The sequence below is a fragment of the Corythoichthys intestinalis genome, chromosome 6 (genome assembly GCF_030265065.1).
Source record: "Corythoichthys intestinalis isolate RoL2023-P3 chromosome 6, ASM3026506v1, whole genome shotgun sequence".
NCBI lineage: Eukaryota > Metazoa > Chordata > Actinopteri > Syngnathiformes > Syngnathidae > Corythoichthys > Corythoichthys intestinalis.
The window spans coordinates 34,742,101-34,757,739 of record NC_080400.1 but is presented as its reverse complement, the minus strand read 5'-3'; the positions used below and the strand labels follow the sequence as shown (position 1 = coordinate 34,757,739).

The window sequence follows — 15,639 nt, the reverse complement described above, 5'->3', positions numbered from 1 at the left end:
CTTGACATTGTCGTGTTTTTTTCTCTCCCGATCATGTTCTTTGGGTGTCTTGGGTAACTGAGGAGGGGGGAAAAGGGAAGGATTCTTGGGGCCCATCATTGACCAGGGTTCAGAAAGCCCCTTAGTAACATAACTGACGTTAATAATATGTGGGAAATGATAGCCAGTCTTATCAATTAAATGCAGTTTTATGTAAACTACATAAAAAATGCTGGTCATGATGGCTATACAGGAGTAAGTAGTATTTCTTTTCATGGGGCCCAAAATCTCTGGCAGCGCCCCTGCGGGTTTCCCTACTTAAGCTGCAGAAAGTATTCTTTCTGCGGGCTAGCTCTCATGTCTTGACTTTTTTGTCAACAACATTTAACAATGCATGAAATGGAGGAAATAAAATATTACTACATTAATCCTTAACAAAAAGTCATCATACAACTTTCTGAAACTGTCGCCGGAAATAAAACAACCATAAATCTGGCTCCACCACTTTCCATCTGAACATCTAGATTAAAAGTACACCGAAATTGAAACTTTGTAATTATTGGATCTTGTTGTATGTAAATTATGAATGTAATTTATTTAATGATTTTTTTTTTTCTTGTCACAATGTTAAATTATGATGTACACCTAATGTGAGTTTTCACTTCAGAAAATTGAAAAACCTCCACCTGATGAACACAAAACAATGCTCATGCTTTCATAATTCGAAGGAATTTAATGTAATGGTATATGATGCGCCACAATTTTAAACTTTTTTTTTTTTTTACTGATTGGCTGCAAATGACGGTGATTGACGTCCAATCCTTTTCGTCTGAGAGAGGATGGCAGCGAAATGGATTGGAAGTTTAGTGCCGTCAGTGGCTCTGAAACAACAGTTGAAATGAATCTGACGTCTATCGTTGGTAACTGCAAGCAATTATTTAAGAGTACTTATATACATATATATCGAGTCGTTAAATTGTGCAGATACTGTTTACACTTGAAGTCGACCTACTATTCTTGTTGGTAAAAACTAAGTAATTCGAATGTGGAAGAAATTCAGATCCGGACATTTCAATAACCTCAGTGTTTTTTTTTTTTTTTTTTTTTGTAATTCATTTCATTAAAATATTGAAATGACAAGATATGGAAATCTGTTCCTGAGTTCAGTCGGAACAGTCCATTAAGTTGAGGGCGGGAGCAGATGGAGGTAGAGTGCAAGAGAGAACTAGTGAGAGAGAGAGAGCGCTATGTGTCGGTTTATATAGAAGTGGATGTGAGTGAGTGCAGGTCTCAGCTCATTTCCAACGAATCTTTTTAGCACATGAGTTTAGCCAGAGTAGTAGCGTAGTGTGCAAGTGGTCTTCTCCACCTCCCCGCAAAGCCTTCTTGCACTTGCTTTGACACTTAGCAAACAGGGAGTCAGCATGCACTGTCAAGCCGAGGTGAGGCTTTCCTCTCCCGGCCAGCTGAAGGCTGTCAGGCGGCGCTACAAGACTTTCATGATTGACGAGATCCTCTCCAAAGAGGCTTGTGATTATTTTGAGAAGTTTTCCCTGTACTCAGTGTGCCCGTCGCTCATCGTTCGACCGAAGCCTCTTCACTCTTGTTCGGGTAAGAGAACCACTCATTTTTACCCACCTGCCTCATTGAAAACACAAGACTTGGTGGAATTAAGAATTGAACGACTACAGTCGCATAAGTCAATTTACCTTACAGCATGATTTTACGCACTAGGACAATTTAAATGTTTTGTGCATGTTGTTTAAACTATAAAACTATGATATAGACCACCCAAGATGGGACGTTTTTAACACCGACATTTGGCTGCTCTACGTTTGATAAACGTGTATCAATGTGCCAGTGGACTAAATAACATTGCTTTTAGTTTATTTAGTCAATTACTGTAAGCCCAGTTATTAATGAATATCATTTATGTTCTCACTGCAGCCAAATTGTCATATAGACTTACTTGCCGAGGTTACAAATCACGGCAGTTAAGTGTTAAGTACGAACATCCCCTGTGCTTAAGGGCTTTGGTGTATATTTTCATGTGTGAATGGGGAATGGAATGACAGCAAACAATTTAGTTAAGATTTATAAAGATATTTTTTGAATTACATCCTCCGTTTTAATTGAACATTTAATTATTTAAAACGACCTTCAAACAAAGTTGTTTCTATATGTAAAGATCTTGCTCTTAACTATTAAAAACATAAAATATAAACAGTAAAATTATCTCATCCCAAGTTAAATATTACAAAGATGTTTAAATGCTGTGCATTTGCTGATAGATACATGGACATATTTCAACGCATTAACTGGTTGGGATTGTTAATAGCTTATCTTGTCAACGTTATACTGGCTTCTTTAGTAACCATTAAAGATAATTGCTCCAAAGTCTGCAATAATAACTAGCACAAGATATCGACAGTGTCGGTGGTGATTGGTGGTGGTGGGGGCATACAAAAATAGGAAGAGTGATCCCATCATCCCTGTGATATGGTGTATGCAGGAGGGCACTATGGCTGGCACCACACCGATCCGATGGATAGAGTAACCCGTCTCAGGGTATTGGAACATGGTGCCCACTTATTTGGAGCTGCGGGGTGTGAGACACACTATATTCCCCAACATCTATTGCCTTTAGTGCTTGATATAGAAGCAGTCAGGCTGATGTCGGCCTCATCAGTGTCATTCTCATCAGTGTCATGACCTATTACTACCAGCAGATGCCGCAAAAGGGCACGTAGCAAAAGAAAGTGTCAGGCAAAATAATAACTAATTGTTGTCTTCTGGTTGTTTATCTGTTGTCATACCGGTTCCTCACACACTTTTAACGTTAAAAACGCATGGATCAGGCAATGCATTTGAAACAATAACAAAAATGTCAGCCTACAATATGTTACAGTGACTTGTTTTCAAGCAGTTAATCCGCTTTAACAGCATGGAGAAAAAAATTAATCAAAACATGAAAAGTGTATGTTCATGCGCGCGCGTGTGTGTAGGGTGGGTGTGGGGGGGTCGTACAGGCTCAAAGTAAAAATCCAAGATCGCAAAAGAGTTTTCATCTCATATTAAACACTTATTCTGTCAGACAATAAAGCCTCCCATTAAATTAAATCCCATTTAGCATAATGCTGCCTTGTCAGGTTCGGTTACCCAAATGTCAACACATACAGGCAAGTATGCACACGCACACAAACACACCCCTTTCAATTAAGATTAACTTTGAAGAGCAAACCACTCCTATACAACCAACCAACATACAGCCTTTCATACATTTGAGACTGAGATTGTGTTACACAGTTATTTAAAGACAATTTACCTTTGCACAACCAATGAAACATAAATTCAACCAACTGCATTTCAACAGCCATCTTTTCTATCATGTCCTGACACTGTGATTTTTTTTTTTTTTTTTTTTTTGTTAATAAATTAGGAGAAAACGTTTTTTCTAAACTGGATAGAATATCATATTTGTCACAACTGAATGCATTTCATTGAGCGTTACTATCAGCTTCCATTAACATATCTTTCCATATTCTTAGCAAGGTTACTCATGAGGGCCCGGGTGTGCTGGAGCTTATCTCAGCTGACTTTAGGCGATAAAATGGTTACTCGTCAATAATAGTGTACATACCAGAGAGACAAACAGTCAATCACACCTGAAAACATTTGAAAGTCTTCAATAACATATCATGTGTTTTTTGGAATGTGGGAGGAAACCAGAATACCCAGAGAAAACCATTGTAGACACTGGGTAAATCCGTACAGGAAGGCCAGAGCCTGAATCGGAACCCACAACCTAGGAAGTACGAGGCAGATATGCTTAAAATGGTTTCAACAAAATTGTTAATCTTGTATTTTAAATCTGCATTTCCACTCAACAATTCCAAAAATGTGAAAAAAAATATTTTATTGTATGCAAAAAGTAAAGTAAAAAATACGATTAAGTAACAAATATTAACAATGGTTCTGTATACCGTATAAAGATAAAATATAGATATAACATATACTGTACATATGCAAACCTATTCTCTACTGAAAAATAACAAAAAAAACCCTATTTTTTTAATCAATGTTTTTCTTTGCTTTAAAGACCTTTGAATGTTCTTTCTAAAATAACTTTTATTTCCATCACCACACAAAATACTGATTTTTTTTTTCATTTTTGTTTACCCCCACACATTTTTTTCTTAGATATGTGCTATTTTCGTGATATTTCCTGATAAAATTATGACGAATAAACATTTGTATGGATACACTTTTCGTTAAATGCCAATATTCTGGATGGTTTGTGTGACAAACACAAAAATATAAATTTATACATGAAGCAACTTTGTGAGCTTAAATGCTTTTTTGACACGGACAAACATTCATTTCAAATGAACTACTGAAAAATAGTTTAATAGGTAACACAGCACTTCATGTTTTGTACGCTTTCCCTCTAAATTCTTTTAAGAAAATTCAGTTTCATACGTGTCCAGTGGAGGAAATGTTATTGATAGTGTCCGTAATAAAACTGGAAATTGAACGTCTTGATCTATTCTTAGCCGTAATGGTTACCGTAAGCATTTCTTACATAGCGACCTTGATTATCAAGCGTATCTGTTGCACTTGTGCTCTTTGCAGTTCCTTAAACAGTTTATTTGTAGCCTATTGACAGGACGTGGCCCTTGTCAACAGTGTGTCAAATGTGAGCTCATGTGAGACTGCCATGCTGTCGGTGGAAATTCACCGTTGACGCTTAACATTGCTCTTTGTCTCTCACTCACACGTCAAGCTCTTTGCTGACAAGTATTCTTTTCTTTAATTCACCCAAAATCAAATCAGCCTTTTGCCATTTATCAGTGGTAAGACTACAACTCATATGTTTATTACTATGTACGTATATAATAAGTGCCAGTGGAGGTAATTATGGTGAGAAACACATTGTAATAAAATGTAACTAGTAGATGTGAATTGAAATACAGAAAAGGTCATGTCTAGACCTGTTGTAACGGCAGCGATCTCCTGTTGGAGAATTAGAATGACCTCAGCACCTACCATAACATGATGTCATTGTCAGCCGCAGGCATTGTCTCCTTGTGTTGACAGTATATGTGTAAATCTGTGTCTGAATGCATGTACAGGTATATGAAGGTAGAGAGTAAGTAGTTGTGCCCACATAATGAATGTGGTTGTATGGCGCAAGCATATTCTTATTGACAACTTCCATTTTCATGAATATTTTTCATTTCTTGTCTGTGTAGATTATACTGCGTGTAAGCATCTTCATAAGCTTTCCTACATTGCAAGACTAGTTATTCACATTTTTCTACTAAGCACCCCTATTTTTCTTCAGATCTTTCATGTGTAGAAGCGGAACACTGATGCTATATAAAATGCCAGATTTGATGTCACTTTCCAAGTGAATTATTAGATCAGTGAGGGATTTACATTCACCTGCCATAACATTGCAAACAACTGTGTGTGTATGTTTTAATATAAGCCATCAATTTTCTGAAGCGCTTTTCATCACAAGTGTCACGGGTGAGCTGGGGCCTATCCCATATGACTTTGGGCAAGAGGCGGAGTATATCATTAACAGCAGAACCATGGCAGCTGGAGCAGAGGCTGAAAACTTCCAAATTTGAGTCAGATATGAAACAACATTTACAATGTGGTGCCTGTGTGCGCTTATACACATCTAATCTTTTCAATGTTACTTATATTAGGTATATGTAATAGAGCTGCCTTGGCCACTAGGAATTGGATTCAACAGTCTGTTTGAAATTGGAGGATTACTGTTATTTTTGTTATTTGTGAGGCCATAATGATGTTTCTGGCAAGTACTGCATGTGTGACATTCACTTTCATTTACCCACCACATTCATTCAGCTAAATCTCTTGCTCACCCTCTCCCCTCTGCAGTCTCTATAGACAAGTGTTACTTTTTATTGATTCTGGCATCTCGCTGTTTCTGTGTGCTTTGAAAGAGGGCAAGTTTGACTCTGTGTGCACATGCATGACTGCATACAAGATTGAAAGATCACAGGGGAGGGAGGGAGGTAGAAAACAAAGTTGTTTTTTTTATTGCATCAGACAGTGGCTGACTTGTTTTTGCGCAGCTTTACTGCAGCCGAGTTGCATGTACATCATCCTGTCACCTGTTCTGATTTACCATCCCCTGCAAAATAATTATTCATATCGAGGGTCGAAGGATATGGTGTAAAACACAAGACTGCGTCATTTGGGTCAATGCCCTTTACAAAAGCGAGGTCAAGAGTAAAACACTTTTCACAGGAAAAGCTGGGCAAATATTAATTGAGCCATTAAACATCGTCAATAAAAGGATAAGAGCTTCTTTAAAACTTACAGTGACCCTGCTCTCATCTGCTGCCTGACTGTTTATTACATTGTTATATGTGACTAATATAATGGCTGTGTGTGTGTGTGCGCGTGTATATGTGTGATATCTCAGGCTCCTCTTCACTACGTGCCTACCCACTCCTCTCGGTCATCACACGGCAGCCTCCTAACCACCCGGGCCACCACCTACATACACCTCCATCTCCAGGCGGAGTATCACCTCACCTTCCCCTGCTGTCACCGCAGCATGGCCGAGGCTCCGAGCCGTCGCCCAGCCAAACCCCCCTCAGTATCAGCAGTGACTCGGAGACAGAGCGCGGCACCCCCCGCCTGAAAAAGCCCCGGCGTAGCCGGACCATCTTCACAGAGTTGCAACTAATGGGACTCGAGAAGAAGTTTCAGAAGCAGAAGTACCTGTCCACACCTGACAGGTTGGTGCAGTTGATAATATGAAGGCCTGTTCTCGTACAATTGTACAGTTCTACAAATATGAGTCACAGCTTGTTTTGTGTCACTTCAAGTCCTCATTTAAGTTTACTGTAAAAGTAAAACTGTTAAACCACAGTAAGGATAAACATTGTATATTCACACACTAAGATGTTTAGTCGAGCCAGGTAATTTCATCTAAAGAAAGTTTGCTTTCTTAAACCTATAGATGGGTTAATGGAAATTACTATAATCTTATGGTAGTTACAGTGTAGACCTTCAAACAACTTTTGAAATTCTGAAACAGGTAGTACGTTACAGCGACACATTCAAAAAGAGCATACAGCAATAGTATATACAACAGCATAGGGTCATATTTGTATTCCATTACACCCCAAGCCTGCTTGTAAACTGTTGCCAAAACATTTTTCAATTACTGTGCCCCAACCATATGACTGCTGCCTACCTGTGCATGCGAACCTTACATCCACATGGAAGGGGCTGGATGACTGCGCACTGAGCTGTAGGATGTAGAGTCTGACATATGGCGAAACGAAAACGCCCAATCTTATCTGTTTTTGCGAACCCGTAACAGTTTTGGGGTCACAAACAGACAGATAATAGAACATATTTTGCCCGCGGGCCGCCTCTTAAGTACCTCTAGTGTATTTGATAAAAGTCACAGACCTTGAGAAGCTCATTGAAAGCACAAGGACAAAAATAAATAAAATTTAAAAACTCAATGTATTGAGATTTTGCCTAAAGCTGTGTTTTATAAAAGCAGAATTGACAATACTGAATCTTTAGTATTGTGATGTGATTTTAGTTTTCAAAAGCGTGAATCTGTACAGAGATCTCTTTTGAACTATTTCCTATTACCGCCATCCATCTATTTTATTTAACACTCGTCCTCATCAGGGTCTTGAGTGGGCTCTTGGCCATCCCGGTTGACTTTGGGGAAGAGCCAGGTGGTACAGAGTGTACACCATGATCACCTACACGAGGGGTGATCACCAAATCCCGCAATCTACCTTTTTTTTGGAGGGGGTGGGGGGCACCTAGAAAGCTCAGTAGTAATGTTTGTGGCGAGCTACTAGTTTGCTAGCTTCGCTGCACTTAGAGCTGTTGTTTGAGCATAAATAGTGAACTATGTGTGGGTAAAAAATAAAATAAGATTCAGAAACCCTAACCCCTAAACCCTAACCCCATCATCTGCAATATTGCACCACAAAACATGATTGACACTTAAGTTCCCGAGCCTTTTTTTGGCCATATATATATATATTTTTAGCCGCCTACAAAGCTCAGCAGCAATAGCTCAGCAGCTATATTATACAACAAAACATAATTAAGCGTTTTTGGTATAAAAAAATATTAGGGCTGTCAAAATTATCGCGTTAACGCGCGGTAATTAATTTTTTAAATTAATCACGTTAAAATATTTGACGCAATTAACGCACATGTCCCGCTCAGACAGTATTCTGCCTTTTGGTGAGTTTTACAGCAAGGCTTTTTGTGCTGTCTAACAGCGAACTCTTGTGGTCGCTTTGCGACATGGTTTATTGTTGTCTTGCCAGTTCAATATGGCTGCACGACGTCTCGGGCTGACGCCTACGTTGTAATGTTTTGCTTATATGATCTTGTAAATAATGTACATATTATGTTAGTAAGCGAAATGTTATATTTTTTGTATGAGACGCTTTTTGTTTATGTTTAGTGAACCTGTATAGCGTGCTAAGCTAAAGTTGTTGCTAATGCAATGCTTGTGTACTTTTTTTTTGTAGTTTTATGACAGTCTAAAGAGGACAATGGTTTGAGGCCATTTTATTAATAAATCAGATGAAAAAGGAAGAAGTCTGATTATTATGGCGTCGTTCACTAGCTGTCTAGCTTTGGAAAAAGTAGACGCTTCGGAGTGAGGACAGCATAGACAGATTTAAATGACAGTAGAGTGAAATGCCCACTACAGTCCTTATGTACCGTATGTTGAATGTATATATCCATCTTGTGTCTTATCTTTCCATTCCAACAATTTATTTTACAGAATATATATATAATTTACAGAAAAATATGGCATAATTTATAGATGGTTTGAATTGCGATTAATTGCGATTAATTACGATTAATTAATTTTTAAGCTGTAATTAACTCGATTAAAAATTTTAATCGTTTGACAGCCCTAAAAAATATACATATGGCGGAAAATACTCAGGTGACTTGAAGTTCCGCTCTGAGACCGCCAATTTAACCAACTTTCAAAATTGTCCGATATGCACGTCGTATACATCATTGGAAAGCCTAAAATCTCAATTTTCTTGGGGAAGAAAAATTTTGAACAGGAGGGTACTTAAAAAAAAAAAATAAATAAAAGCAAAATCTTATCTGGAGGTGAGTGCACGCGAGAGCAGAATTACAGACGCCATGACTTTAACGAGATATTATCGCGTACGTACCTTGTTTCAATCCAAAAACTCCATGTAACATGTATCACTGAGTGTCAAGACACAGCTGTGAATGGCCACAGCTGGATTTTATGGGGATTTTATGGGTGAAACATGGTAATATAACAAGGGTCGCGATTCAGAAATCGCAGACATCAAGGAGTGGTCGAGATTTTCTTTTTCATAAATTTACCTTTTTAAACATTATTTTCCCAGTTGTTCTTAGTTTGGATCGATTATTTATCATCTAACATATCGGAAAAAATGTGACAGAAACAAAAAATTACTATTAAGCTATAGTTATCGGTTAAGTGTCCGTGACTTTTGTACAGACACCATATTTTTCATTGTGACGTAATTTGTTTAAAAGTTTAAAATATGCGAGTGAAACATTTTTTGAAGTTTTTTTTTTTTTTCTCAACAAAATATCACTTAATGATTCTAAGGTAAAAATGACAGGCATTGTGAATAATAAATATTATTAATTACTTTCGTTTTATGGCTGGGTTGAAATAAAAGCGGTTGTGCGACGTCTGTAAACGTGGGTTTTCAGGGTAAAACGGGCAAATTAAAAATTGTTCTGGGGATTAATGTGCCATGAATCTGCTGTGGCAGCATATAAACGTATTGTTCTATCAAACACAACAGTTCTTTTGGCTTAAAATACACCAGTCTTTTTAAAGAGGAGTGCAAAAACAGAAGCTGCTTCATCAGTCTTGTCTGTGTTTTCCGCCATATATATATATATATATATATATATATATTGTTTTTTGTGTGTGTGTGTGTGTGTGTGTTTTTTTTATGTGACACTAACGTTGTGATCGACTGGTAAATTGCGATCAATGAAATGAGCACCCTTGACCTAGGCAAGTGGACACAACAACATTTGTGAAATATGGTTCATTTTTCAAGACAAGGCTATAGTATTATTTCTGAAATGATGCCAATCAAAACTAGGCATTCATATCTATGTAATGGTAGACTGAGACTTGTAATGCATGTGTGTATTTAGCTAACTCATAAACTGGTAGTAATAAACATGCAACACACAGCTAAAGGCGGGGGGACTGTACATGCAACTTTGTTCTTCAACCTGATTCAATAGTATTTCCGCTGCCATATGAGCATCACTCAAGTATGACATTTTGATAACCTGCATAACTGGCATAGAGTACATTTCCAAAGTACAACATTTGCACATACACACAACTTCACAAAGCCGCAAACGCAATTATCAAGCAGTGGTTAAGCTAACGTCGTAATTTTTTATATGTCCCGTGGGGGACGTCTCATGTAATGTGAATTTGGCAAAGACCAAGTATTACCTCAGCATTCTAGTTCAAACAAGAGTAATGTTTTCACCCCCGAGCTCTTTAATGGTAAAATAAAGATGAAGAAGAAGGAAAAAAGAAACACAGCCGCATTCATGAAAAAGGGGACAGCAGCCAATACAAGCAAATATATTAAAAAGGAATTACAATAAATCGCTCAAACACGTGCAGGTGTATAGACACTTACCTTCACACAATAAAATGATGTAAGCCCTAACACTTTTTTTCCCCGGTACTTCCACACTGTCGGTAAAGAGTAATCAGGACTTGATGTGTGTGTGTGTATCTATATATGTGTATATATATATATATATATATATATATATATATATATATATATATATATATATATATATATATATATATATATATATATATATATATATATATATATATATATATATATGTATGTATATTAATATTGTTATCCTATAATATTGTTATTCCTTTGTACATTCATGCTTGAACATTGATTTTGACAACATGAGTAAATCTATTTTACAAGTGAGATTTAACTAATCAAAATTGTTGGGAAAACCCCAAATGTAGTATTAAATATCTCCTCTTAACTTGGCCAGAGGTGGTGGAAGAGTCATTCTGTCTCCTCTTGGATCACATTGCCAAGGGGCATAACAGCTCAGTGATCAAAACCCCCTTTGTGTACGCATGACTGGACCACAATTTTGTTTTAACAATAATATTGCATTCCAACACTGTTATGAAGTTTAACTGGGCATATAATCTTAAAACCCTTCATGAGATGTGTGATATGCTCCACAATATAAAAAATGTAAAGCAATTAATTGAATACTTTTAAACTCAGAAATGTGCATACTGCTCCCATGTATTGCACAATATACATTCTATTTATGTCTCAATGGTCATAATAACCCCCCCTACCCCAAGTGCTCACCATTCCCCCAATAATGCCCAACAAAAAGCAACAGCGTCAGCTGAAGTCAATTCTGCTTGGATATTTATTGGGCTCAGCCCTCACAAGATTTTCACTAGGAGAAACCCCACATAGTATGAGCTTCTGTGACAAAAGATCACAATTTTTGACGAAATGGTTAAATATCGATTCCATTTTCAATATCAATATTACTAACAGTTATATTGCTTTACTAAGGGTTGAATAGCTAAGAAATTGTGTCATTTTTGTTTAATTTTGAATTCCGTCTCAAAATAGAACAATTGCTTTGTCTTTAAACAATAATGATTTTTTTCCTGATTTCTTTGCTGTCATCATCATTAGCATGATAGCAATAACAATAATTATTTTAGGTTACACCCAAGACTAAATGGTTAGACGCAGCCCTAGCCCCAGGAAGTCATTAGTAAATAGATACTCAATTGTTTCCGCTAAACAAAGAGTCTTTCATGAGTGAAGTATTCCTTCTCACAATTACTGTTCTTCTCTCTTCATTTTTTTTTTTTAAATTTGGGGGGGCGGGGTGTTTTATACAGAGTATATAAATAACAAATAACAATTATGTCTCTGAGACAAGTAGAAGAGAGGAAATCTCATTTTCAGATAAGTGTTCCTCCCATTTTAGACCTGGAGAGTGTATTCTAACTCTAGATTTTCTAGCTTTGATGCAAGAGTAAAAAGTCTGAAAGCACTTGCAGTACTGTGTGTGGCAACTCTAATGAACAATAAGAAAAGCTGGTAAACTACATGCTAACAGTGTTATTGAAAAAAGAATATTACTATATTGTATCTCCAAAGCATCAACTGTGATCATTTTATCCCCTATCATTTATTTATTTTCCCTTTTATAGGCTAGACTTGGCACAGTCCCTTGGTCTCACACAGCTTCAGGTGAAGACATGGTACCAAAACAGGCGCATGAAGTGGAAGAAGATGGTAATAAATAACAATATTACACTGTACTTGCATTACAATTGTAAGAAACTGGTCCAAATAAAATTCCAGTTCATCTTAAAAAAGAACAACAACAACAACAAAAAACAACTCAGCATTATAGGTCAGTGCATCCATACAGCTTGAAAAAAAATAAAATTCACTGTCACAATTTCTAGTTTTGTTTCACATAGCATACAAAATCGAAAATACCTTAACTATACTTACAGTATGAAGAAAAAAAACAGACTACAGTTGGTTTGTGGTGTTTCACTGTAATATAAAGGCATGTTTGCATTTTCTAGATACAAATTTGTAGTGAATTTCCAGATTATATTACTGTTTTCGCATTCACCTTTAGACGTTCTATTATGTTTCCCTTATTTTTCACGTGTTAAGCCGACAGGTTGAAATAATTAAGAAGCACCTCAGGGTACAGGGTCAAAGGTATACTCAATGAGTGAGTGATGGTAACGACAAAAGTGAGCAAACACTTTGTCTGAGCAAACACTTCGTCAAAGAGGGTCAGGTCAACAAGTGAGATTGTTAACTCCTAAGATAAATGAGAGCAAAAGGGGTATCCAGCAGTCAAATGTCTTCTCTTAATGACTCTATTGCATCTTTGACTACTGAGGTCATTCATTATAAGAACAGTCCAACTAGATTATGTGTGTGTTTGTAGGTGCTCAAAGGAGGTCAGGAGGCACCTACCAAGCCTAAAGGCAGACCAAAGAAGAACTCAATTCCCACTACTGAGGAAATAGAAGCTGAGGAACGGCGACTGAAGCAGGAGGAAGAGGAGCAGCTGAGAGAGATGAAGGGAAACTCTATTCCTGCTCAGACAGAAGAAATGGCACCTCAGCTTGATCTTGAAGCTCTAAACTCTGTGCAGACCGCCACCCTACAATGTCAGAGTGCAGCAAAAGTGGTGGACGGCGCTGAGAAGGCGCGACCTCTCCTAATACCCTCAGACACTCATGCAGAGACCTAAGCAACAAGAACACAAGCAAAGACTAATCCACAGTCCCAAAACCTGAAAAAAAATAGTGCCTCAGGATGACTGTAGACATTGATGGTGTGCAGAGCAGCGAAACATATTTTTAGGGGTCGAAATAAACGAAACACATATTATTAATTAAATATAATATAATAAGAATATACTAATATAATACAAACACACTTTTGATTTTGCAGAGGGCTAATTGTTTCCCAAAATCAACCCAAAATGTGGCAACTGCAGCACAACTTGCAACTCACAAGTTACAAGCCATTCGTCTGGTTTGTTGTTTGATTTTACTTAGCCGATGTTAACGTCTGCGCGGACCTCAGTAGGTACGTCATGAGGGAAGATGATATAAAAGTGATTGAAATTATACTTTTCCTACAAATGCAGTATGTGCCCTATCTCACACAGGCCAATTAAGCCTCTGTGATAACACAGATATTTATTAGAGGATGAAATGATCTTATGTCTCCATTATTGTTCTGCCAAGCTGCCTCACATCACACATTTGCCAAACTGTTAGGATTTGCCTTACTGTGCTGCACAGTATATATTTTACTGCCAATAAATCTTAGCAAATGCTCCAGTGCCTTGTTGGTCTCAGAGGGATGAAATATATTATTTTAGTTACTTTCAAACGTGTCATTTGAGTTCCTCTTGGAAACTTTATATTACATATTTGTTAAAAATTTTACCTGCAAATACTGTAGAAATGTGTAAATTATAAAACACACGGTCCTTTTGATATTTATATATATACAACAGTATTTTAACTGCTGTTTGAAATCTGTGTTATTGAAATAGTTTGTATGTCTCATGTTGCAGTTGCCTATGATATTTTGTTTCTCTTACAGTGTCAGGACAGCTCCTCTTTCTGCCTCAAAAGCCATTAGAAACTTTTAAGCTGTCAGAGATTCGCCAAAGAAATAAATCACAGCTTCTTGCCAAAAATTCACAGCAACATTTAAAGTGTCAGACAATTTCAGCCTGCAGGCTTTTTGCTGTCTTTGACTGCCTGTGAATGACTTTGCTTCAAAAGCTTTTTTTCCTGCCTTGCAAGCGTTTTTGTAGCTTGGATATGAATGCAACACATTATTGCTATTGTTTCATATGAAAAATGCAGTATTTTTCTGATGTAAATATTGCCTGTTTCCTGTGCTCATTTTCCATTTTTCAGGTTTGTGTGTTTGTATATTTAAATGCACTCAATGGATACCAATTCAAATTTCCATATTATTGTGGTTGCTTTGAGTTTTCTCATTAAAATTTGTTTTTACATTCAAATCCTCTATTGGAACCTATTAAAGCAACAATAAAATTGAATTGCTTTTTATTTCAAATTTTCATTTCAGTTATTGTGCTCCTCCTGTAGCCTTCCATTTTTTGTAACATATATCTTTATGAATGAAGGTGTAACGTGAAGTCAGTTTCTCCTAAAACAAAACTTCTGAAGGTCAAACGGCAGATTAAATGTTTGTTAAACAATAAATTGTTTAAGTGGACTTCAATGCAGGAAAATGAGCACATACACCAACAACATTATGGCTTGAAATAAGCAGTCAGTGATTAGATTAGTTAGCTCTTAGTGACAGAGTACTGTAAGGTGCACCCACCAAATTTGACAAGAAAGCTGTATTTGTACATACAGTGGGGCAAACAAGTATTTAGTCAACCGCCAATTGTGCAAGTTCTCCCACTTGAAAATATTAGAGAGGCCTGTAATCTTCAACATGGGTAAACCTCAACCATGAGAGACAATGTGGAAAAAAACCCAGAAAATCACATTGTTTGATTTTTAAAGAATTTATTTGCAAATCATAGTGGAAAATAAGTATTTGGTCAATACCAAAAGTTCATCTAAATACTTTGTTATGTACCCTTTGTTGGCAATAACGGAGACCAAACGTTTTCTCTAACTCTTCACAAGCTTTTCACACACTGTTGCTGGTATTTTGGCCCTCTAGAGCAGTGATGTTTTGGGGCTGTCGTTGGGCAACACGGACTTTCAACTCCCTCCACAGATTTTCTGTGGGGTTAAGATCTGGAGACTGGCTAGGCCAATCCAGGACCTTTAAATGCTTTTTACGAAACCACTCCTTTGTTGCCCTGGCTGTGTGTTTGGGATCATTGTCATGCTGAAAGATCTAGCCATGTCTCATCTTCAATCCCCTGCTGATGGAAGGAGATTTTCACTCAAAATCTCTCGATACATGGCCCCATTCATTCTTTCCTTTACACATATCA

At 37.1% G+C, this 15,639-nt stretch overlaps 1 protein-coding gene across 1 annotated transcript; it reads left to right on the top strand.

The window, feature by feature from the left end:
- The first annotated feature begins 1,240 nt into the window (after positions 1 to 1,240).
- barx2 (BARX homeobox 2) lies at positions 1,241 to 14,619 on the top strand. The gene is made up of 4 exons (XM_057839346.1): positions 1,241 to 1,590; positions 6,443 to 6,761; positions 12,311 to 12,395; positions 13,075 to 14,619. Exons 1-4 carry the CDS (start codon positions 1,404 to 1,406, stop codon positions 13,381 to 13,383), a joined length of 900 nt encoding a protein of 299 aa, XP_057695329.1. The 5' UTR covers positions 1,241 to 1,403; the 3' UTR covers positions 13,384 to 14,619.
- The last annotated feature ends 1,020 nt before the right edge of the window (positions 14,620 to 15,639 follow it).

Coding starts and splice junctions, on each gene's coding strand:
- barx2 (XM_057839346.1), top strand. CDS start 1,404: ATGCACTGTCAAGCCGAGGTGAGGCTTTCCTCTCCCGGCCAGCTGAAG. Junction 1,591..6,442: donor GCCTCTTCACTCTTGTTCGG/GTAAGAGAACCA, acceptor GTGATATCTCAG/GCTCCTCTTCACTACGTGCC. Junction 6,762..12,310: donor TACCTGTCCACACCTGACAG/GTTGGTGCAGTT, acceptor TCCCTTTTATAG/GCTAGACTTGGCACAGTCCC.